Source organism: Phalacrocorax aristotelis, chromosome 9, assembly GCF_949628215.1.
Source record: "Phalacrocorax aristotelis chromosome 9, bGulAri2.1, whole genome shotgun sequence".
NCBI lineage: Eukaryota > Metazoa > Chordata > Aves > Suliformes > Phalacrocoracidae > Phalacrocorax > Phalacrocorax aristotelis.
In genome coordinates, this window is record NC_134284.1 from 12661720 (window position 1) to 12686272 (window position 24553).

Below are 24553 nucleotides of genomic sequence, written 5' to 3' on the forward strand. Positions count from 1 at the left end.
TGAAGCCTGAAGTTACAGTTCAGTAAGCCCCTTTCATTGTATAAGGACTTAATTGCCTTTCTTGCCTTGATTTGTGGTATAGGGACCTTACTGGCTACTATGTTACTTCTGGACAGCTGAACTAAGAGGGTTTTCTTCATCTGTACCTACTGTTAGCCATCGGCCTTTCCTGGTGGATAGGTGGATGAGGGCTGTGACCAAAATAATGGAGGCTTCTTTTCTCTCTGCTGTGTTCCTTATCAGGTGTTAATCCTAAAGTCTTTATTTCACGTGTGTTTAGCATAAAATATTTCCGTGTGCTTGTGTTGTGGCACTTCCTACAGGGAGGACGTGAAAATGCACAGCATGTGTGTAAATCCAGAGCCAGGTGGCTCGATCCTGGATATGTATGTGGTTTTTTTCCTATGTGTATAGCATGCTACTCCTCTGAAATGTGCTGTGAGGTAAAAAGGTTTTCTTTCTGCTGGATCTGCATGAGGTCCCTATCACTGACTGGTGTAGGAGGCTGCAATTGATATCTACCAGACTGTAGTACTTTGTAGTTATTAATGATAGTGAACTGAAGAATGGGTTGAATTGGCGAGCTTCACCAGGAGGAGGAGGAGGAAGAGAAGGAGGAGGGGAAGCCTGGTCGGAGCTCTGCCCCTCTCTGTGAGGGAGAGTGTGAGATTTCAGAACCCAGCCATTATTAGGAATAGGTCCAAATCTTCTAGCCAGGGAGTTTAATCACAGGGATAACATCAGACCACCCAGGCAACGGCTATACTGAGCTGCCTCCATCTCTGCTATGTAGCCAGCCAGTGCCCAAGATCCAGCAGCCAGGATTCCTGCAAACATGCTGACGGATCCACAGGAGGATGGGGCACTTCTCTCATTCTACATTTTTTGTTTGGACAGAAGGTGGAAATTAGCAAGAAGCAAATGCGTTTACTAAACTTTAGGACAGGGAGTGAGGAGGAATTGGAATGGGCACTTTACAGTGCCCCAGAGTGACCTTGTGGGAATAATATGACACAGGAATCCCAAAATAGCGAGCTTCAGCTTAACATCAGCTACAACAATATTTGAACCCACACTCCTCAGTTACCTGTCTGTTACGCAGCGTGGTACCCTGGCCTGCCTTGTTCTCAGCAGAGAAAAAGTGCTGCAAAGCAAACTGCCAGTGTGCCAAAACACATTGTATGGGTCCCAGTGGGCATCAGCTCTTTCAGTTCTAGATCTGAGCAGCGCAACACGGTGACTGCAAAAAGCCCATTAAACTCAGGGTGCAGCAAATATTTGCAGAAATTTTGCGGGGATATTTTCACCACAAAAGGGTTGTTTTCAGTGTTAATCCCTTGCTTTGACTCAACCCACTTTATCTGAGTCTTAATCAGATTTATTTTTGGTATGTAACCATTTGGTTGGCTTTTACCCTTCCACTGATGGAGAGGAAGGGAAGTGTAAAGGAAAAAGGCATCTCACTTGTAACTAGGAAGAGGAGCAAGAAGCCAGGAGATAAAGCCTGAGGGATATTTTTCTTTCCTTTTTCACACAGCTTTGCACTGTTTCAGGACCCTGTCTCCTCCTCATCCCCAGGCTGCTCACACAGGAGCTGGAATTACTTTCAATACTACCGATTTGTAGCATCAGCAGTAATATAACTGGTCTCAGCAGAGGTTGAGGAAGTGAAAATGTCAGTGTAGTTTCTGCAGTGCTTGAATTGAACCCCTCCTGCTCTGAGGCTCCAAAGGGAATAGGAGCAGAGGCTTTTGTTATGATGCAGCAACATCTGCAGATCTGCAGAGAGTCACCAAATGGGCCAGGCTAAGCAGCTAGAACTCATGTTATGATCAGGGTGTAATCTTTCCCATCAAACATTTGGCAGGACTGTGCCTTATCAAAATCCACTCCCACTGGGAAGTTTTGAGGCAGAGAGTGTCTAATGAAAGCCTCACTTTTTCAGGAGAAGGAAGAGGGGAGTTCAGCCATCCACAGCAGCAGCATTAACTTGGGGTATTTTTTCATTGTTAAATGGATGCATACACTGGAGGCACTACAAAGGAATCTGCAAATTTGTCAGGTTTCCCAGGAATGTCTCTGGCAGGTCTTTGTCTGGAACATTTTCTGGAGACTGGAACACTTGTGCTCTCTATGCATATGTATATCCTGTAAGCTGGTAAGCTCCACAAGCAGAGAAGGAATGTCACAGGCCTTTGGCCAGATCAGCCTTGGTACACACACAGATTTCACACTTCCCAGCCTGTTAGCCCCAGTTCTTCCCTTCTTCTTGCTGGTTTCTCCTGCAAATTCAAATCTTTACATAAAATGAAGGTGTTGTAGTATGGGGTTTGATTAGTAAGCTGGCCTGGGTAACAAAAAGGTGGCCTTAGAAAAATCTATATTAGATGGTTTCTTCAAGGAATTTGTAGTAGGTATATTTTGTGTCACTATTCAGACAGTGAATGTGTGTGTGTGTGTATGTTAAGAGATCCTGTGGTTTGGGGTTTCCTTTGCCTCTTAAGGAAAGAGGCAGGTTAAGAGCCTGTGGTGTTACCCATACTGAGATGGCCTGTTGGATTTCAGTATCCCAATGCAAGGAAGGCAAGGCAGGCAGACTATTTCCAATAGTACTGGAAGACCTGGGTGCTCTGTTATGCCAAGTCATGCTAGCCTGTGCTAGATCACAGATGTACGTGGGAGCTCTGTGGTAAAGCCAAGAAAATGCAACACACAGACTGGGGAGAGAGCAGATTAACACTGAATATTTGTACTGTTGTAGCACCTAGTCATAGTCATCTCTGAAGGCTGAAAGAAGGAAAAATATAACTGAAAGACTGCAGAAAAATTATTTTTTATTTTTTACATGGCTCTTCCCCTCTGTTCCCAAGAATATAAATATTGCACTGGTCTTGAAAGCCTGAGGGGTGTGCATGTCTAAGGAAGGGTTGGCAGGTGAAAATTCAGTGACTATGGAAGCCAGGTAATGGAAGAATAGAAACATTTCTTTTACAAGCCATTGGATAAAGATGGCATTGCTGGATGAATGGTAAGTAATAAAATGGAAACTTAGGGATTGACTGAAGGGTCTTGAAGGAGTCAAACTGAGCACATGGGAAAAAAATAGATCAAAAGACAAAGGAGAAGATACTACAAATGATGAGACATTTTGCACATTTTCAGTTTCCTAGTGGAACGCTTCCTTCTTTGAGCTTATGATATAGTGTCATCCTGTCCTGTCTGAGGCATCAAAACCTAAAGATTCTGGTCTGGTCATAAGGTAGCAGAGTAGTGATCTTATGTGTCTTACTATGATCGTTGTCCAATCTGTCTTTAAAAGAAAAGGTTTCTCAGTGAACTGTTCATGTTCATGTATAGCTTTGAAACTTGTTGATAGGATACATTGTGCTGAAGACTATGTGGCATTAGGTCTCCTCCCTCCTGTTTCGGACAGTGAACTTTTTATCATACTGAAGGTTTCTTTGGAAGAGACAATAAAGTAGGCCTATGATGACTGCATTCTTTTGGTGTATCTGTTGGTCTTGATCTTTGAAGTACGTCTCGAACTCTGAATCCCTTTTCCTGCTCATCAGTCAGAAAGATCCAAATGGCAACGTGAGATGTGTGAACTGGAGAGGATGCAAGTGTGGCTCCAAGTGAGAGAAGTGGTCTTTAGACTTTGTAGATCTCCAGTCCCCAGCACTTTTTAGGCAACAGGATATGGCTGGCCTGTGGCAGAAAAATACTAAAACTGCCAACTGAGGAGTGTGAAGTAGGCGTTTTTTGTAGTGCATTGCTTGCTCAGTGTTGTAAGACATTGACTAGCAAAACTCAGGTTCTGCTGTTCAGGATGTCGGTAATGAAAATTTAAGTCACTTTACCACTCTGCCAAGAGGGGCAGAGTAACAACTTCTAGTGATGATGTATCCCTGTTCACCCTGATTGACTCCTGCAAACTAGCAAGAAAAACACTCAGGCTGTTAGGAGGCTTTTTCTGAATCTGTGGAGGTTGATCTGCAGCACTGATTTTTAATTTTGGACCTTTGTTAACATTTGCTGCTTTAGCTTATATTAGACAAGATGAAAATGAAAATACTGTATTATAGAAAAAAGGTTCTTGAATATGATAATGGGAAATTATTGAACGAATAGTATAATGTAGATCAGAAATGTGAAGGATACTAAATTCCTCTTCTGACTCTTGCTTGTGATTTCTTAAAGGTACTATACAATGGGTCTTTGTCTGTAGGATGCTATTCGTTAGAAACAAATTCCATCCTGGAATTTTCTTTCTTCCTATCTGTATTTGAAAATTCCATATTTACTATTTAAATTATAAAGCAGATTAACAAAAACAAAACCCTCAATCTAGTACTTTTGGGTATCTTTCTGTGTTGTGGCCTTGCTTTCAATCTTCAATTTATTCAGAAATAAATTTGTCTCAGTAAAGCAAGACTCTAGACACTATTTCTTTTAAGCTTATGTGCTGTCAAGAAGGCAAGTGTATTGCAGCCAGTAACTTACCTTGTAATGCTCAAAAATTAAAAAAAAAAGAAAAAAGTATTTTGGCATTATACAATGATGTGTCTTTTGGCTTCTTAGCATTGTATCAAGCTAAGTATAACAGTACAAATATGTGCTGTTAGGTTTTCTAACACAAAGCTCTAGTTATCAGTAGGGCTGTGGCAACCCCCATGTTCTTCTCTCCCCTATTTCTTGATGTTAGATAATAAATAAAAGTACGTCAAGTGGGTTGTCCTCCTTCCGTGAGAGCTCTTTGGGATTCACTATCCCACTGTGTTCTTCACTCAACATGTTCCTTTCACCTTGTGACCATTTTGCTGTCCCCAGCAGTTTAAAAATTGTGGCAAAACTTTACGAATCATTTTATCATGAGATATATCAGGTGTGTATTATCTTGCCTTTTACAGACTACACAGAGAACATATTGATGTGAGGAGAGATGTTTGAAAACAGGGATGCTTGAAGCGTGCAGTGTAGCACGCACAGGTCTCCTGTCATATTGTCAGTGTCAGCAAAAATGTTCTGAAGTGCCTCACTGCTGGTGAAGAACAGGAATGTTACCAAGGAGAGTTTGAACCCATCTTGATACAACCTAATGTGAAAACTATCTTTATTCTTGTAGATCCACACCAATAGCCACCTTCACTGTTGAGCCCCACTAGCCTGACTTTCTTAGTTTTGGGGATTTTTTTGGTGGGGGTGAGGTGGGGTGTTTTGGGTTTTTGTTGTGTTTTTTTGTTTGCTTGGGTTTTTTTTTCCCCACTACCACAATTTCTGAAGCTGCAAGCTATTCTTTATGGAGATTTTGGTATCTGCTTTGGTCCAGGTGCATTATCTTATTTTAAGCCAAAGTAACAATTGATTTGCTGCTAAGTATTTGACTCCGTAAAGGGAAGAATACAGTTTCATCAGGTGCACAGCAGGACTAGTGACTAGAAAATGAAGCCACCCTGCTGAGCACAGATGTGTTGCAGGTGTCCCGGCAATCCACCAAGGCAATGTCCTGGCAAGCTAATTATAGCAGCTGAAATGTCTCAGCGCCTGGCACAGTAACAAGCAGTAACACCCATCTGGGTGGGCTCGCTGCAGCTAAACCTTATACTCTTGCTGGTGTTCTCTCCCTCATTCTGAATCCCTTGCCTGTATTTAATCCTTCTGTAGTTTAAACACCTGTCTATCTGGAATGTGTGAAGTGGCCCTACTACCCATGCTAAGCTATTTGTTCACCTGCTTTGCTTAGAAAGACAGCTTTCAAATAAACAATGATAGAGTATTAGAGAGGAAAGCATGTCACATTAATACAGCAGGGGTGAGGTGCTAATTCATCAGATTAAATGGTTCTTGTTATTGAGATAATGAGGAGAGAGAATTAGTTAGTCATCTTCATTTCACAAATTAGATATGTTAGCAAAGTTGTGATCACTGTTGCTGACAAGCTAAGAATTGTACATATCCTATTTTATTTACCATGTTGGCCTCTGTTTGCATCGTTTGCCGTTCTTGCTTCTTTTCAGACAATAAACTCTTTGTGGCCAGAAACTGTCATTGTTAGGTATTTGTATAGTGCCTGGCACAATCAGAACTAAACCTAATTTGAAGTTTTCTGTTATTGCAATGAAAATGCTTTATTTATGTAATTAAATTCCACAGAAGACAACAACATTTAAGGGCAAGGTAGAGGCACCAAAATGACACCTAATGCTGTTTTCCGTATAAGATGGGTAGCATTGCCCTTTACTAAGCTTGCCCAGTATGTCTCACTGTAAGACATTGTTTTAAATTGCTTGTAACGTTCTGAAACTTTATCCATTTGGACTCATGTTTTCTGTGCTTAATGTTCAGTTTTCAGAACAATTCAGGCAAGGTAAAGTGTTCCAGTCAAGACCAAGGCTGGATAAAAAAAAAATTGAGTGCATTTTAATATCTACAGAACTTCTCTTTTAAATATTGGGATCTCACATGCTTTGGAATAGCAATTTGGAATTCAAAATTTTGTCCAAGCTTGATTACACAAGAACTATCTGGAAAGGTGTTTTTCACCTTTCAGATGAATTTTTAATTTTTTTTTATATTCAGGTGAAATACACTCAGCAGCACCTGCTAGACCTTCTCGGCTTTCTGGAGGTCCCCTCCACACTGAGGATGCTAAATTGAATCATAGAATCATTAAGGTTGGAAAAGACATCTAGGATCATCAAGTCCAACTGTCAACCCAACCCTATCATGCCTCCTTTACTCTGCTGTGGTGAGACCCCACCTGGAGTACTGCATCCAGCTGTGGAGCCCCCAGCACAGAAAGGACATGGATCTGTTAGAGTGGCTCCAGAGGAGGGCCACAAAAATGATCCAAGGGCTGGAGCACCTCTCCTGTGAAGAAAGGCTGAGAGAGTTGGGGTTGTTCAGCCTGGAGAAGAGAGAGGCTGTGGGGAGACCTTCTAGCAGGCTTCCAGTAGTTAAAGAGAGGCTATAGGAAAGAAGGGGGCAACCTCTTCAGCATGGCCTGTTGTGACAGGACAAGGGGTAGTAGTTTTAAACTAAAGGATTTAGACTGCATATAAGGAAACATTTTTTTACTATGAGGGTGGTGAAACACTGGCACAGGTTGCCCAGAGAGGTGGTAGATGCCCCATCCCTAGAAACACTCAAGGCCAGGTTGGACGGGGCTCTGAGCAACCTGATCTAGTTGAAGATGTCCTTGCTCACTGCAGAGGGGTTGGACTAGATGACCTCTAAAAATCCCTTCCAACCAAAACCATTCTATGATTCCTAAACCATGTCCCAAAGCACCACGTCTACACATTTTTTGAACACCTTCAGGGATGGTGATTCCACCACCTCTCTGGGCAGCCTCTTCCAATGCTTGACCACTCTTTCAGTAAAGAAATTTTTCCTTATATCCAATCTAAACCTCCCCTGATATAACTCGAGGCCATTTCCTCTTGTCCTGTCGCTAGTTACTTGGCAGAAGAGACTGACCCCCACCTCACTACAACCTCCTTTCAGGTAGTTGTAGAGAGTGATAAGTTCTCCCTGCAGCTTCCTCTTCTCCAGGCTAAACAATCCCAGTTCCATCAGCCGCTCCTCATAAGACTTGTTCTCCAGACCCTTCACCAGCTTTGTTGTCCTTCTCTGGACACACACCTCTATTTGCACCTCTAGAGTACTGAGGCTTGAGACCCCATTCTCCTGTGTTCTCAGTGACCTGGTGTGGGGGAGTTTGGGAGCCTAGCTAACTTGAATGTAGAATGAGTGGGAAATCTGCCAAGGAGTGAGCAGCTAGGACAAGGAAGTTGTGAAAGTTGGACCTGGACATAATTTGGGAGCGGACACTGAGAACCATTTGGGTGAAAGGACAGAGTGGAGGGAATGGCAGTGTGGTAGATGTGGTCCAATGAGAAGCCCACGTTCTGGGACTGGTTGAACAAAGAGGTTGGCAAAAGGAGTGGGCTGGGGAGGGGAATAAAACTAGAACCACTTGGATATATGGCATGTGAGCAACTGGAAGAGGAACTACAAACAAAAGTGTGGGAAGACAGGTCAAATAACTGCTCCTGTGGAAAGTTCCAGGCCTGAAATCATGTGGCTCAGGAGCCAGAAGTAGTGGGGAGGCGAGTGCTGGAAGCATGTAAGAATGAAACTGGACTGAGCAGAATAAGGAGAATGACATGTGAAATCACAGAGTCACAGAATGCTAGGGCCTGGAAAGGACCTCTGGAGATCATTTCATCCAACTCCCCCTGCTTGAGCAGGCACACCTAGAGCAGGGGGCACAGGACTGCATCCAGGCGGGTTCTGAATGTCTCCAGGGAAGGAGACTCCACAACCTTCCTGGGCAGCCTGTGCCACTGCTCTGGCACCCTCACAGTGAAGAAGTTTTTTCTCATGTTTAAGTGGAACTTCCTGTGTTCCAACTTGTGGAACACAATGTGGAAGCTGGGACTGACTAGGTGAGAATAATGACGCACAGACAAGGAGCAAGAAAGGGAATGGATAGAGCTGAGAAGAGACGAGATGAAAGCGGTTGTTTTTGGAGAAGTGGGAAGAAGCCTGGTGAGTAACCACTATAATTTAATCCTGTCCAGAACTTGAAATAGGAGTTAAGATTTCTGAACTCACAAAATGCTTATATGCTTGTACTACTAAATCACAGAGGAGTGGCAGCATACTGTGTTGCCAGTTGCAATGTTAGTTCATGTTCCAGGGTTCAGAGGATACCAAGTCTGCAGTCCTGCACAAGTCTATTGTAGGTATGAGTGTAGTGTATTGAAATGAAGCTGGTATGTATTTATTCAAGTAATTGCACACGAATTCTGATAAAAGAGCGTTGCTAAGACCTCAAAGCTGGGAATTCACAAGCTATGCTTAAGTCACCCTTAAGTGACTTAATAAGCATTATCTTTGAGATCTGGAGGAGATGCAGGGCTAATTGTTAGACTTTTCTTTCTGTCTGTGTGCTATGTCTCTCATTGGCTATATGCCTTCCAGTTGCCACAAAAGTGAGCAGGGCAATACAGAGAAGTCTTGCTTGCCATATGACCTTAATCTTGGTGCATAACCAGGTCTGTTCTGTGCTCCTAAGAAGCAGCATGTGATCATGTAATTAAAGATAGTAATAACTTAATTCTGGCAATGCCTGACTGGGAATCTTAGCTTTGCAACCTTTGTAGTGTTTTGTAACCTTCATAAAATTTTGGTTTGTTTTGTTTTGGGTTTTTTTTTATTTTTCCCAAATGTAAACTAATACTTACACTGCTGTAGTAGATACTATGTTATGTATTTAGGTTCTCTTAAATAAACCAACAGATAGTGTCTGCTTGCAGAGTTTGATCTTTCAAGAAGATAAGCAACGCAAGAATACTCAGAGAAATAAACAATGGAATACGTTTTATATGCTTAAAAACATATAGATAATTTCTTTAGAGCTTGGTATAACAAACATACCCCTAACATGATTTTAGGCTGTCATTAACTAGTGTATTTACTTGTGTGAACAGTTTGGAAGTGGTTGGGTGAGAAGTTTCTTTGATATGTGGAAGAGTTTGGTTTTGAATTTTATATCCAAGGTACATGTGCTGTTGGGTTGTGCCTGTAGGTATGCATGGAGAGGGGTAGAGAAGACAGATGCACATGGCTGGCTTAGTGACACAGCTTATAATGACTGGGCTGATGCTCTGGCCACTGCTCAGTGTAATATGAGCTTCTAGCTTTTGATGAGTGCATGCAGTGTCAATTTTTTACATGACAGGAAAGCGATGTTGCTTTCTTACTTTGTGATTTTTGCCCCTTCTTTGTCCTTTTCATCCTTTGTTCTTCTGTGAATGGAAGGGTTAGAGTTTTAATGCTGGTCCTTGAATTAATCTCAAGCATGGTGGCTGTTGGTGTCACCTCTCTCACTGCTTTATCCAACTAGCACAGTTTTTTCTGCCTCTGAAGATTTCCCTTCTCTAGCAGTCCTACTTCTCTTAGTAAATACTCTATACAGCTTACTTAGTGACACCTTTTGCTCTTCTCTTGGCTTTTAATTGTTTCTGATGTCTTTTTTCTTTTTTTCCTTCTTTTTTTTTTTTTTTTTTTGCCTCTTTAGTTAACAAACCTGAACTTGGCAAGTGGAGCTGTAAGCAAGGGGAATGCAGCTGCCCCACAGAGGTACCGGTCACTGCTCAACAAAAGAGGGTCATTGTGGGCTGTTCAGTCAGACAGTAATATAGCTGACAGAAGATCTGTGTCTTCAGCAGTCAGGTAAGTTAAAATTGCTGCTCCAGCTTTTTGAAGAAGAATGCAATGCAGTCGGGAGCTCATTTGTAATTTGTTTGGCTTCTTGCTCAGAAGATAACCTCTCTAAAGGCCTAGAACTAGTTCTTCTCAAGACTATCCTAGAAACTAGGCCTATGAAAATAGAGATATGTTACCAGAGCTGGCAAGTTCATGGTGAAATAAGGGCGTGGGTGAACATGTAGAGTGAAAGGGAAATGCCTATTTCTCTTTGATCATTTCTCATCCCTGCATCTGTAAGTTCAGGTTTGCTGGTGTTGAGACATATATGCAGAATGCAAACTTATACCTGATACTGCAGAAATCTCCACTAAGGCCCCATTTTCATGCTTTTTCCTTCAATATCAAGTTTAGATTGTTCACAGAGCAGCAACTTATAAAAGTTTATTTTTTCAGATGGCTTCTTTATGCTCTTTATTAATTTTGGACATTGGAATTTATATTTATGGCTGATATACTTATGGGAATCAGGGCAGAGGACTCTGATTCTGCAGTAAAACCATTCTTCCCGGGACTAGAAGAGCAGCAACATTTACCCCAAGGATTCTGGATCTTGGAAGCTAGGAGCAAGGCACGCTTGCTGCAGTAGATTAGGCTGAATACAGGCCCAGAACTGCTGGAGATTTGAGTTCTCCCTTTGCCATTTCAGTAAATATTATTTATTCCTTTGCCTAATCCCTCACTTTTGTCTTTTAAAATAGAATAATGAGGCAGAGCTTCTCCAACACATAAGTTTAGGACTGGAAAGCACTGTATACAGAAAAATACTGACTCTTGACATTGGTGCCTGAATGTTACTGGAAAATGGAGGGAGGTGAGAGAAGCACACAGTGCAGAAGGCATGTGACCTGAATGGTCATCCTTTCCCAAATAGGTCCTTCAGTAGGAGGATTGGAATGGGATTTGGAAAGCTTAGGTAAAATTGTTCTTATTTCATCAGTCACTGCTTTTCATCCTGCCTAAAGAAGAGGAATGTGAGAGATGAATTCCTGGCCTGTTTCTGTTCCAGCACAATGTTTGCCTCTGGGGTTTAGAGTTATTGGGAGAGGTGGTGGTGATTCTGCTCTTGGAGCCCAGCCAGGCAAGCTTTTACCTAATCCAAATAAAGAACCTATCCAACAGGTGTAAACTGCCTTCCCCTCCTACATAGTTTGAGAGAGCAGCAGAGTGCAGGCTGTCCTAGAGCTTCCATTCCTTTTGCAATTCCACATGTACCTCTGCATGGACTCAGACATAGCTGGAAAAGGATTATTCATGGTCAAAATCTTCTGTTGCAGAATTCTGAAGAAGTCACTGAAATTACCACATTGCTCTGAAACCATTTCAGTTGTATGTTACCTGTAGATCCTAGAACCCACCATTTAATGCCCAGAACTCGACTATGAATCACTTCCAAGGCTACATCTAGCATTGTATGCATAGTTTAATGCCTTTAGAAATTCTGTTTTGTTTTGCACAGCAATCCAAAAGTACTTCAGAATTGTCTGGCCACAGCTGGTGTAAGATTCCCTCTTCAAACCTTTTATGAACTATTTGGTCTTCCAGTACTTCAGTTGCTCTGTTTTTATCCTCAGAATAAGAGACAGAAAGATGTCTTAAGGCCATTTATTGAATTGCTTTATCTTCATGGGTGCTTGTATTGAATGGTCAGAATACTGGGGGTTAAAAGTTTTATGTAGATCTGGAAATGAAAAGAAGGGATTCTTGAGGCAGTGCTGGATTACTTGGTCTGTGAACTTTTATTTAATGAGAGAATTCCAAAAGGAATATCAAGGTCATGATATATGGAGATGGCTATCTTGTATTGTAAATGCCTGTTTTGCTACTCAATCTGTTACATTGGAGCAAGCAGTTCATAGAGGGTCATCTGATGGGTGTCAGCCTGTGCTCAGTGCTGAATGACTGAAGAAAAGCTTCCTGTTTTGTTCCATTAAGGTTCTGGTCTATCAGTTGTAGAATTCAGCAAGGGTAGAAATGTTTTGCAAATGGGTCTCTTATCTGGCCTGCACTTGGCTCCAGTTCAAACATTTGCCTCTGAAACGCAGTCTTTACAGTTTTTGTGTGGCTCTGTGCTAAATCTAAGCCATTTTAGTGCTGCTGAGGTTTGTCTGAAAATTTTGTTTTGATGCTTGCAATATATAGGATTCAGGCTGTTCTTACTGGCAAATCTTCCTCCTCTCTAATTTCCAGTCTTCCAGTACTGGCTTCTCTAAATGTTTTGCAAAAGTAGTTCTCCCTTTTGTTGAATTCTTTTGGCTGTATGAGATGAGGTGCCAAATCAGTAGTCTGCTCACCGAAAGGCAAATGAGATCTTGAGTTTGTAATATAGAGAAAGCAAACAGTTCTGGATATGTTAAAATGTTATTTTATAAAACTGCACTGCTCTGCCTTTTGAGATTTTTTTTTTTTGGTCACTTGTTATAAGCATTGGCACTATTCCCACTCAAGTGATGGTTTAGACTTTCACTGTACCCCAGACAAAGAAGCCTGCTGGGCTAAACCAGAGGTGAGATGTTCCAAGTTGTACATGGGCTTACTGTACTGTAATATGGCTGTCAGCCTTTGCCACATTTGCTGCAGCCCTGCCTTCGTTGCTCTCTGTAGCTCATTGAGGCTATGCCAAATCCATTCTTTCCTTCTTTAACCCTTGTCCTGTCTCAGTGCCCTATTTCTGTTCCATCTCAACTTCTCACGCTATCCATCAGGCAAGATTGTTACCCTTTCACATTCTGCTATAAAGGCACTAAATGTGGTTACGGGTTTTGTAGTAGTAGTATTTAAGATTCCTATATATAATTTTTATCACAATTTTAGTATTGTAATCTAAGGACAACAAATATGAAAGTGATTCCCTGTTATCCAGCAAAACTAATTCCTAGTCACTGAAGCCAAGACCTTACTAGAACTGCTCTTGAAAAAGCATTCTCTTGAAAGCATTCTCAGTTGCCTAATACAGGTAAAAAAATCAGGTGTTTAAGAGAATGAAACTTGTTGATTCAGAATCTAAACTAACTTTTTGAGTACCTGTTGGCAAATATTTGCATAATCCCTAGTGGTGGGGATGGAGGATGTTCCTAGAAGCTTCTGGCACTGGAATCTGCAGTTGGTATGTCACTTTTTTTTTTAAAAAAAGACAGTGGATTTCTCCTCAAAGAATAACTTGGGCTCTGCAGGTCACTCAATTTCCAAGACCTGGACCAAAGCTGGTGAGAAAGATTTCTTTCTAACTGGTACAGATTTCTGTTTTCAGTGGGCACCTTGGGTTCAACAGCAGCTATCCTTGCTCGGGTTCATATTTTAGAACCCACATGGGCAGTCAGTTGGCAAGAATTCAGCAGCAAAATGGTCAGTGTTTTCTCAGACCTCTGTTTCATTAGCTGCTTGTTCTTTCGTTACATCTTTCTCAAATCTAAAAACAAGACCAACCTAGCTCTTCTTAAGTACTCAGCATTTGGGGTTTGTTTTTTTTTTTTGATCTTCTGACAGATTTATTTAACTTGGTTAGGGGAGGCAGGCAAGCAAGCTTCCCTGTCATCAGCCAGAGGGTAGAATGACAGTCCAAATTATACCAGACAGCCTGGGAGGGCTACTGCAGTCAGAAACAAGGGATTCTCCTCTTCTCGTTGCTTGACGTTCCCGAAATACTTCTTAGCTCATATTTTCAGCCAAGGTGCTCAGGTTCATCAAGAAATGATGTTTTGTTGGCAGGCTGTTTAATCTGGGTTAAATTGTATAAAACCAGACTTTTCCAGTTTTCAGATCTAAGGGTTTTTAATTTGCTTTGGTGTCATTCTAGTAGTAGTAACAGCAGAAGCTGCTCAGGGCTTCACAGGCTGTGTGCATATACTTGCCATATGTCCACATTCCCAAACATGTTCCGCTTTGTGTATTTTCATTTTTATTTTTCCTTGCCTGGAGGTATTGATTAGGGTGGGAAACTAGGAGATGATGCCCAGACATCTGGAATCTCAGGCTTTCAGGAACCCCAAACAGTATGCCTCGTGTCTGGAAACTCTGGAAATATCTGATGTGTGGTAAGCCTGCAGCTTTTTGAAGGAATCAGACTTCATGACCATTCACAGTATAGAGCATTCACACAGTAGACGCTGCTGGGTCACATTGCATATATTTACTGCTCACGTACAAATCAGCTGAACAATATGGGTACAGGAAATCCAGTACCACTTAAAGCATTAGCTTCCTGTGCCTTTTCTAATAGCAAAAATATATTTATTTGTCTCCCCAAAATTCTACACAGAAAAATGAGATTGTACGCTCCACTCTTGCACACACAGCTCACAACTAAGAGCCCTGTGCTGCGTCCCCTGACAATCTTATACTGTTTTTGCTGTCTCCCAAACCAGGACCTTGTTTTTTAATCACTGGCCTTTCTTAGCTTCAGCTGCGTAGTGGATACTTCATATCCTCCTTCCCCACCTAGTGCCTACTACTGCTTCAACCTGGTTTCATTTACCACGTAGTGTGCATGTGCTACATGTTCAAGGTTTCATATGTTCTGCTCTGATCATACTAAGTATATATCCTTTGGACTTGTGAGGATGTGGAGAGTCTCTGATGTCTTTCGGGAGTTTGTTCTGTGCTGGTGTAAGTGGCTTCTCTATTCCCACTGAAAATTTGAGTTTTGCCAGAAAGACCCCAGACAACTATCACAGGCTAATTGTGAATCACTGGTCTTGATCTTTTGTGTCAAAGGGGCATCTTGCTGCATTTGACATAAAGGGAAGGTGAAAGTGGCTTCATTATTTCCTCAGTTTTTATTTTAAATTTTGGAGGTGTGGACTGTAAAATAAGAAATAAGGCTTGGACCCTGAGTAGACAGGCTCTGAAGAGCTATGAGAAGAGCAATACTAGAATAGCCAAGAGATGTACAAGGTGATTCTTATAGTGATAAAAGGGTGAGCAGTTGACAGGATGTTCCTGCTTTTTTGCAAAGCTCCTGAGCTAGGCCAGAGTGGGCTTAGCATGGCAGAAGCAGCATGGATGTTGCAGTAGGGCCTGTGGGGAAGAGCTAACTACATATGGGCTTGCAGCTAGAAGTAAGGGGGAGAGAATTCCCAGGGATCTCAGCAGCTAACACCAAGATTTTATAAGAACAAATCTCATTCTCTTTGTTATGTAAGTTTTGCCTTGTAGTTCTGCATCTTAAGAGTTCATAGTGACTTTATTCTCTTCCAGATAGTTTGTTTCAAGCTCCCTACTGTCTCTTGCAAGGCAGAGGCTGCCTGACTGCTGTCCTGGGCCACACTTGCCAAGTGGTCAGAGCCTATTTGTTTGCACAGCATCTGGGTGCAAGCTAACTTGGGGACTGTGCTGCACTGATGCCTCTGGAGGAAACGAAGGGAGAAAGCAGCAGGCACTGAAGGCTGCACAATAGGCCTTCAGTTCAGTTTGAGCAAACTGCATTGACCTTAACATCTCCCTAGCTAAGCAGCACAGAAGTGCCAGAGCAGCAGCAGACCAACAGCACTGAGTCCAGTCCAGTGCTAGTGTAGCCACATGCCTGTTCCTTGCTCCTCATACCACTTGTCCTCTTCTCTTTTCTCTTTACCTTAATGTCTAATTAATTCAATTTCTTTATTTGAGGTGGAGGAGTAATTGAGGGTGGGTACAGTGATTTTTTTTCTGTGACTGATCCCCTGTCTGCATCTCCTCGGCAGATCTGTCATACTGATTCTGCCTGCGGTCCATAAGAAGCAATGTTTCTGAGAGCCCTGAATTTGGGGTTTGGTCTATTATTACCTTCTGCTCAGAGGAGGTTTGAGGAGGGTGGGCAAAAAATAGAAGTACTGCCAGGGTAGCTGTACATTCTTGCAACTCATCCTGTCTCTAGTTTGTGCATGTTCTTCCTCTGTCCGTGCATGTTTGTGCCTGTAACAGCCTTCCACCACCCCAGCAACCTCTTACCTTTTTGTTTTTTATTTGAAAATAGATCTCCCAGGATACTGGTGATAACTTGTTAACTGTGGAAGTGAATTCGCTGACTTAAACTTCAGGAATACACGGCTTGCCTTATATTTTTTTCTACATATATATTTTGGTCACACTAAAGAAACTTGTGATGGCAGGTCCAATTACTCTCCATCCTGCTCGGAAATCGCCCTGAGCCTCAGCACCATGGGTTGGCACAGTCCTGAAGGATCCCTGCTTCCCACAGCTAGGCCTTGGCTCTGACTGCCTGGAGCCTCCGGGAGAGGAAAGGCGGAAAGCTCGTGACTTGCCCAGACAGCCTCAGGCCTGGCCCTGCAGCCTCGACTCCCCAGACGCTGTTGAGTCGGACTTGGCTGGCAGCCGCTGTGCTGTTACTTTTCCGAGGTAATAAGTGAGATTAATCGCAGGACCCTTTCCAGAGGCGAAGGGGGTTTGGGCTGCATGCAGGGAGAGCGTAGGAGCCAGTGCTAGGGCTGTGAGCCAGAGGCGAGAGCTGGGGCCTTGCAGCAGGGCGGAGCGGGGCACCAATGGACTTGTGTGAGTGTGGCCTCTCTGCTCAGCTACTGGGAGGCTTTGCTGGAGCTGTGGCCTGGGGCCTCCCTTGGACTGACTCTAGCTGAGCACAGGGGACACATCATCTGCATTACCTGTGTCGGCTGGCCTTGGCGATCATGGTTTTTTGCAAATAGCTCTCGAAATTTGAGGGTGGCAGATTTCTCTTTGACTGCATGACTTCCTTTCAGAGAAGGTGTGAGGATATTTCCCGTTATTCCCAGCAAGCACCCCATATTGGTAGGTGGAGGGGAGTGACAGGGATTTCATACCTTCCCCCAAACCAATACTGTGTAATGGTTTTGGGTTTTCTCATTTCAGCTGCCTCCACAAACTGACCTTACCCTAATGTAAACATAGAATTTGCCATCCTGGACTGGGCTGCTAATCTGTCTAGTTCTCCCGTCCTGTTCTTCACAGCAACTACCACCGCCATCTTCAGTAGAAGCACAGAGAACGTTCTGATGGGCAGCAGTGAAATCCCCTGTCTGGAGGGGAAGCTTGCTTTTAACCTCCACCTGTTAACAGCTGGCTTGTAGTTCTCACAATACGTTCTGTTCTACATAGCCTAGTATGGTTGTTGTTAATAATATTTCTTTACTTTCTGGAAAAAACTGTAGTCTTATTGAGCTGTAGCAGTGAGTTCCACAGGTGAATTACGTATTATGCAGAAGTTTCCTTTTTTATTTTTTTCCCCAAATTTGCCAAAAGTCTGTCTCTGCACCCTTATTACATGACGGCAAACAGAAATGCTTGATTTATTTTCTGTGCTATTTATTCTCTATGTTTCTATCATCTCCCTTCTTATTTGTCTCTCCTAAACTAAACAGTCCCATTCTTTTAAAGTTCTAAATGGAAATCTTCCCAGCCCTCTAATAATTGGCTGTCTTTATAGAGATGACAAGAAATGAAAACAGTACATCAAGTAGGAGTAAAACATGGGTTTTATGTAAGTAACACTATTGTATCTTTGTCTTCTAACTCATAAATTACATACACTAATATGTTGCTGGCTTCTGACCATGCTAAACACTGAATTTTTTATTATTATGCAGTTGTTTTTCTTTTATTATTGCAGTACATGTAAAACTGAGCAACAGGTATAGGCAATTCATGCTGCTACAATTATTTTTTTTCCCTTCCTTACCAGTGAACTCTCCTCTTCCTGCTTTCAGCTGCCACCAGTGGATTTTGTTGGCTGTGACAGAAGTCACATGCTGTTTTCTGTTCTGATAAGCATCAAATTCAATATAGAACAAGTTGAAATCTTTTAGTGTCTTGCACTACTTGACTCATAACCTCCCCTCAGCCATCCCTGATCTTAGATCTCTGAAATATCCTGTGTAGGTTCTAGATATTTCATGTTGCAAAGTGACCAGCAGATCTCCCTTTCCTCTGCATTTATTTAAACCTCTCAATCACCATTAAAATAGTTGCTTTCCACAGTGGTGTTCAGAGGGTTAATGGGACTGTAGCTCTCACTTCAGTAGCTCTCATGGGGGAGATTGACTGTGCTGTTTACAGACTTCTAGTAATGAGGGGACTCCTGTAGTCTGGTGCTCTGTGGGAGCAGCTCTGGCCACAACAGCCTTTCTCTCTAGAGGAGATCTGAAAGGGTTACAAGGGAGCCTTGGCTGTTTCTTTGAGCTATTTGGAAAGGACAGGCCTCAGACAGCTTGGCAGGAACCTGGGGCCCTGTTTTTTCCAGCCCAGCCCTTCCTTTTGCACGGAGCTGTCAGGGAATCCCACGAATGTCTGGTTTCTCCCCTTTCCTAATTTTTTAAAGCAATATTTATATTCGTTCCTGGCTCTTCCCCACACAGGGACCTCAAGTTTTGTCCATTGATTGGTCTTGGAGGTAGTGAGGTAGAAATGAAAGCTGTGCTGCCATGCCATAGCTGTTGGAATTAGTTCACAGTTGTGCAGCTGAGAAGGGCATTGGGAAGTTTCCCAGAAGAGCGTCCTTTCTGGCATTGATCTTAGGGCAGGTCCATCTGGCCTAAGAACAGAGGGATTGAATGGGCCCATCTTTGAACTGTGGTATTCCTGTGGGTCACAGTGAGGCACTTTGAAATCTCAAAGCTGTATGTTCTCTATCCTCCCTACCAGGCACACAACAGAATGCTGCTTTGTAAAAATGGAAATCCCCTTTGTAAGCCAGCCTTATGAAGGACAAGACAGGTTAGCAGCCTTTCTTTCATTTGCCTTGTGCTTGCCAGGGCATGAAGTTGAACTCACTGTGAATATTTTGGAGATTTCCAGGTCTGCCCTATACCTTTTCACTTCAAGAAGATGGAGGTGTCTAAAGGGTAGTGTTAGAAAGGAGGTTTGGTTACCAGTGAGAGCAAAGGTCTTGAACAGCTGTGTTGAACACATTGGTGTTGTACAGCTGAGAAAGAGAAGTTGAATTAGGATTATCTTGCTACTTCAGTAAGTGTCAGATGTTGGGAGCAGGGTGTTATCTGAGATACGTGTTGAAAGCCTTTCCAGAAGGCAGCCCTCATGTGGGGCAGTCACTGGACAGCTCTGAAGTCAGCAGCCAAAGGGCCTGGAGTCAAGCTCAGATGAGTTAAGGGTTTCAGTTACCAAGTACGAATGCCAGAGCAGGAGGTAGCAAAAGGGGGCCAAAGGGTTTTCCGTCCTGCTAGGCTTTGTTTTGGGGCTACCTTCCGTTGTACAGTGAAGTTTTCACCACCAGTGCACATTCACATTTTCCATCCAGCCCAAGGTTATGCTTTACCTTGGCTTGCTCAGGATGAGCATGGTGGTTTTGGTGTTTTATCCTGTGATATAAATGGGAATTCCCTGCCAAAAGCACTAAGAAACCCATTTCCTATTGCTGAAAGTGTTAGTCAGCCTTTCCTATGAAGATCCTGCTTTGTCACCTAATTTTCCCCACCTTTCAGGCTGGGGAAGTTTTGTAGCTGACACAAGAGCTTGTAATTGTATGCTGTTGGCTCCATGACAGCCTGTTATTTTCCAGGGCTTCTCTGAGCTGCAGGTATCAAGCAGCAGCTGTTCATGAGCCATGCAGAGCTCTAGTATTTAACAAAATGGGGAGATAGGGGGAGGGAATAAAAGCGTAAAAAAGTCAGGAAGTATTTCAGCTTCCTTATCCTTGTGGATAAGGAAGATTGTTTTCCTTCCTTACCCATGTGGTGACAGCTTTGCTTGGTGATTCTGTTCACTAGCTCATAGGTTTCTGAAGTGTGTATATATATATATATATAGTGTAATCTGAAGAAGATGGGGCAACCAGAACTCCAGTGTGGAATGCTGGCTTTTTGTTTAGGGAATAGCGTGAATTATTATAATGCATAACATTCATGGTTAGTAATACTTTCTTAGTCTGTACTCAACACTGTATACTATCAGCCAGTGAGTAGTTTAACCAAAATGCTCTGGGTAAGAGGAGTTGGTTGGTAATGAGCAAGAAAGCATTTTGGTCGCTCAAGCAAGCTGGTTATTTGATTGTCAAGAACCAGTGCCAATTATAAAGATTTTTAAGTGCACTGTTAAAGGTAGGCTTTGCAGTGTCAGGATGGAAAATTCAACATATCTAGAGTCCTGTACCACAAGCAGTTATTTCTAGGGTTTCATTCTGTAACAATAGTTGAAAGATGGATATCCTCTTTTTAAAAAAAAAAAAAAAGGCCAAAAAACTAGGTAGTGCTTAAATGTACCACAATTTCCAGACGCTCTCCTGTTGCACTCACTGAACTTTTATTAACATTTCTCATCCAATTACTGTCCACAGCAAACCAGGTGGGGAGAGGCCAAGGCAGCCTGGCTGATCCAAGTCTACTGAAAACTGGCCCTGAGACAACAACTTTTAGTAAAAGGAATTTCAAAGTGAGAGCGCCTTATCAAAGACACTGTTTATATTCCGACTGCTGGTATCCATGATGTTGCATGGTTTCTTTGCTTGAATTTCAGATTGCATCTGGCTCAGTAAATGTCTTCCATTGCCCTTTCTATTTTTCTGCTATCTGGCACATGGGACTTGGCTGAAAAGCTAGTCTAAGATGATTGTTATCTGGCAGTGCTGCACATGCTACTTGGCAGCTGTCTGTCAGGGATGCTTACCTGTGCAAGAGTCACCCTTTGGAGCAAAAGGGCTGTGGCTTATGTGGTCTTAAACTTTTGTATGGATAAAGAATTCTTTATTTGCTTGTTGCTGAAAAAAATTAATTATAATCTTCTCTGAAGAATGTAGCAGAGTTGGGCTGTGAATGTCTTCAGTGTTGAAAATGGAGTTTTCTTCAAAATTCAGCTCAGAAAACTTTTGGTTTGGTAGACTATGTGAAGGGGATGAGGAAATCTCAAGTCTGGACCGTCTGTTTCTTTTTTGATACTGGGATAAAGATGCTGATAAGTGAAGAGGTGTCAGCTTCTCTTCACTTAGCATTTTAAAAAGCTGCAGATGCTGAGTCTTGAAATTGAGTAAGTTTAAGAATTTTGGTTTTTTGCTGCTGGTGACTGAGTGTAGATCCACAAGGAGGTAACAGTCATACAGTGAAGGCTTGGCATTCCTAGAAACTGAACTTTCAGATCCACATCTATTTTTACAATTAATATAGCATTTTCAGGGATTTTTCTTTTCTGAGGTGTTAGTCACAGAACAGCATACATGGAATAATATTCTTTATATTAGTCAGAAGCTCAGGGTTGACACCTATTTTGGTATTTCATGGTACTGATGAGTAAGTATGATTTACAGCTTCTATCACTTATAAACAATAATTCTGAATTTCAAATGAGAACTTTCTACTACTCATTAAAGACAACTTACTGCTTACGATATAGTTACTTCTGCTTCCCATGGTGGTTTCCTAATATCTCGAACTATGGTGTTAGAAAAAACTTGAAATAACTTGTTAAACAGTGTTCTGTTCAATATATTTGATCTCAGCTCTGCTAAACACACTTGGGTGTAAGATTCTTTGACAATCTCATGATGCTGAAGATTTTGGTTTCTCTGTAAATATCTTCTGATGGATGGTAATTTGGACAGCAGTTAAAGGCTTTCCAACTCAGGCAGTCAACATGGCAAAAAGGACACAATCTTATCTGTTGTGCAAAAGTCAACAAGGAAAACAATGAGTGTGGAAGATCTAAGCACAGGCTCTTGAAACTCAGAGCGCCGCAAAAGTGATTCTTCTGAGACACTGCTGTTCATAAGATGAGGTGCGTTGATAAGCACATCTTTCTAATAAACAACTGCATATAGTATCTCCAGAATATTTTCCAAGAGAGTGAGATTTTGGTTCGTACTGGCAGGGATCCCCCATGCCTTCTGTTTTTTGGTTTTTTTGGTTTTTTTTTAAGGAATTTTGAAAAAGACAAGAAGGTTAAGTGCTCATGCCTTATGAACACCCCCAAAAAAGGCTACCTCTTAAGATGTTTTTGGAACGGCTGCCTTTCATAGAGTTTGGTTTTGAATATTGAGAACCTGCTAATCTTTCCTCAAATTTGAAAACCCTCAGGAAGGAGCTGTGTTTTATTGTGGAATTAATTTCATTAAAAATCCACAGGAACAAAAACTTTGTTATCTGTTCACAAATATTTTGATTTTTAAATTTAAATTTATATAATACATCTTAAAATTATTATTAAATAAAATATTTAATAGGTACTGGTAAAATACTTTTGAAAGCCCAGTTTTAATAATTGGATTTTTCTGGTATATTTCAAGAAACTTGGATTGAATCCATTTTTAGTCATTTAAATATTTTGTCCTTCTGTTCAGGACATTGTTTGCATAACTGATTTTGGTTTTTTTGAAGGTCAGCGTAATGTTTTTGGTTGTTTCTGAAATTCCACTTTCCTGCTGCTGATGCTAATCCAAATGATTTAAAAATGAAAGTATCTTCTACTGTCTGTGTAAAGAGAACGAAAGTTATGCACAAATTTCTAGGTTGTTTTGAGGCATAGGGGACAGAATATGATGGGTGTAGTGCAGTGGTTTACTTTATAGGTATTTTCTAAACAGAACAAATTATTTGGTAACATATTATGACCTCTAAAGCATTGCAGAACCTGAATGTATAAGTGTAAACATTAGGCCTGTGTTACTGAGCATTTCTGTGAAAGGAAAGAACTGTTGTGCTGGATGTTTTGTTGTTTGCATGTCTCAGTCTGAAATTAGCTAAATTCCTGATATCATGTAACTTCATAGACTGTGAATTGTTCTATTTGTTGCTACAGAATGCATGATTGCTTGCATCTTGTTTATCAAAAACTCGGGTGTTTATGGCGTATACTGTTAGGTAGTGAAGCTAGGTAACAACTACTCTTGTCATTTACTTTCAGGTTTTTCTAATGTCTGTTATTCATCTTTATGTTAGAGCTTGCTTACTGTCTTATACTCCAGCTAATCACTAGAGAGCCATTAACACAGTGCACAACATGAAGGTTAACCTCTTTGCAAATGTTTCTATGTTCAGCTCAAGCCACCCAGAGGCCATGTTTGGGCTCTTTGGTTTTACTACAGACTCATTTTCTGTGAAATGGCCTTTGTGAGAAAAGTCGACTCTATTTAGAACATTTGCTGAAACACCACTAAAGGCATCAAGTATAAAGAAGTGGCATATAATGGAAATTTCTTGATTGGACACTGGACACTGTTGTTATTGTCCTCTCTTGACGTGCCTTATCTATGCTAGGAGGGGACTCTTGAAAAGGCATTATTCCACTAAGTGGCTGGGATATTTTAGTCTGCCCTTATAAGGGTTTAGCATATGCAGCTGCATCTTTGATGTGCTCATGCTTAGCATTACATGCAATCACTTGGTGAAATTCCTGAGGTAGTGATTCCATGGTTCCCATCTGTGTTCCTGAGTCTGGGAGCTTCTGACTAATTATAAAATTTTCTCTGTACGCTGTAGGAAACAATTCAATTTTGGCTCTAGAAGAAGGGATTAGGTTGGACTGGAGTATAGGATTGCATAACTTTTTTTCATCTTTAACCACAAATTCCCATGAAAGCTATTGCACTTCCTCTGAAGATACCTGCTCCTGACTTTTGGTTTCCAGAGTCGTCAGAAATATTCAACACCCTTATACAGTCCAGAAGAACTAGCAATTGAAAGGCCTACCCAAAATCAGTCATTAAGGAATCAAGCTAAGTTGCATCCCTAAGGAAACAGCATCATCCCTAGATTCCTATTCTTCTCAAACCCTGAGGGAAAAAGATGGATATAGTATGTAGTTGGGATGACCAGCAGAGCTGGCACAACTGCACCATAGACTCTTCTGTCCACTCTGGAGGAGGGAACATCAGAAATATGTGTGTCTGCTCAAATGGACAGAATTTAAAAGCTTTTTTCCAGGTGCTGCAAATAAAACCAGTGCTGATAGTCTACCTCCTAGCCTGCAATTGTAGGCAGAAGCAGAAATCTCACTTAAAAGGATTCAAACTCTAGGTGATCCAAGTAAGTTTTGTGCATCTTGAGCATCTTTTGCAGGGTCTAACAGAGGGGGATCTTTCAACAAATCCTAGACAAGTCTGGAAACGGCATTTTAGAGTGTGCCAGCTCTTTGTACTATACAATATAATTATCCGAACATCCTTTTACTCATCTTCCTCTAATGACAGACTTTGTCTGTCATCAGATTTAGCAGTTTCCTGGGGAAAGAGATCATTGACCCAGATTACTGAGGTAAGCCTGGGCCTTTTCTGTAGTTTCAGAGGTGTAATCACAAATTCCCTGTTCTCTCTGCTAATTGCGGTCTGTCAGCTGGCCTTCTTGGTCAGCATGTGCATTTCTGCCTGCTG

The 24553-nt window shown here is 41.8% G+C and overlaps 1 protein-coding gene across 6 annotated transcripts in view; it reads left to right on the plus strand.

Annotated features, from left to right (window-relative positions):
• Positions 1 to 24553, plus strand: part of TTLL5 (tubulin tyrosine ligase like 5) — a 142048-nt gene that overhangs the window by 76970 nt on the left and 40525 nt on the right. For all 6 annotated transcript variants that reach the window (XM_075103527.1, XM_075103526.1, XM_075103529.1 and 3 more), the window contains one exon: positions 10088 to 10242. In XM_075103527.1, the coding sequence (XP_074959628.1) occupies positions 10088 to 10242 (155 nt within the window). The remainder of the gene's footprint in view (positions 1 to 10087; positions 10243 to 24553) is intronic.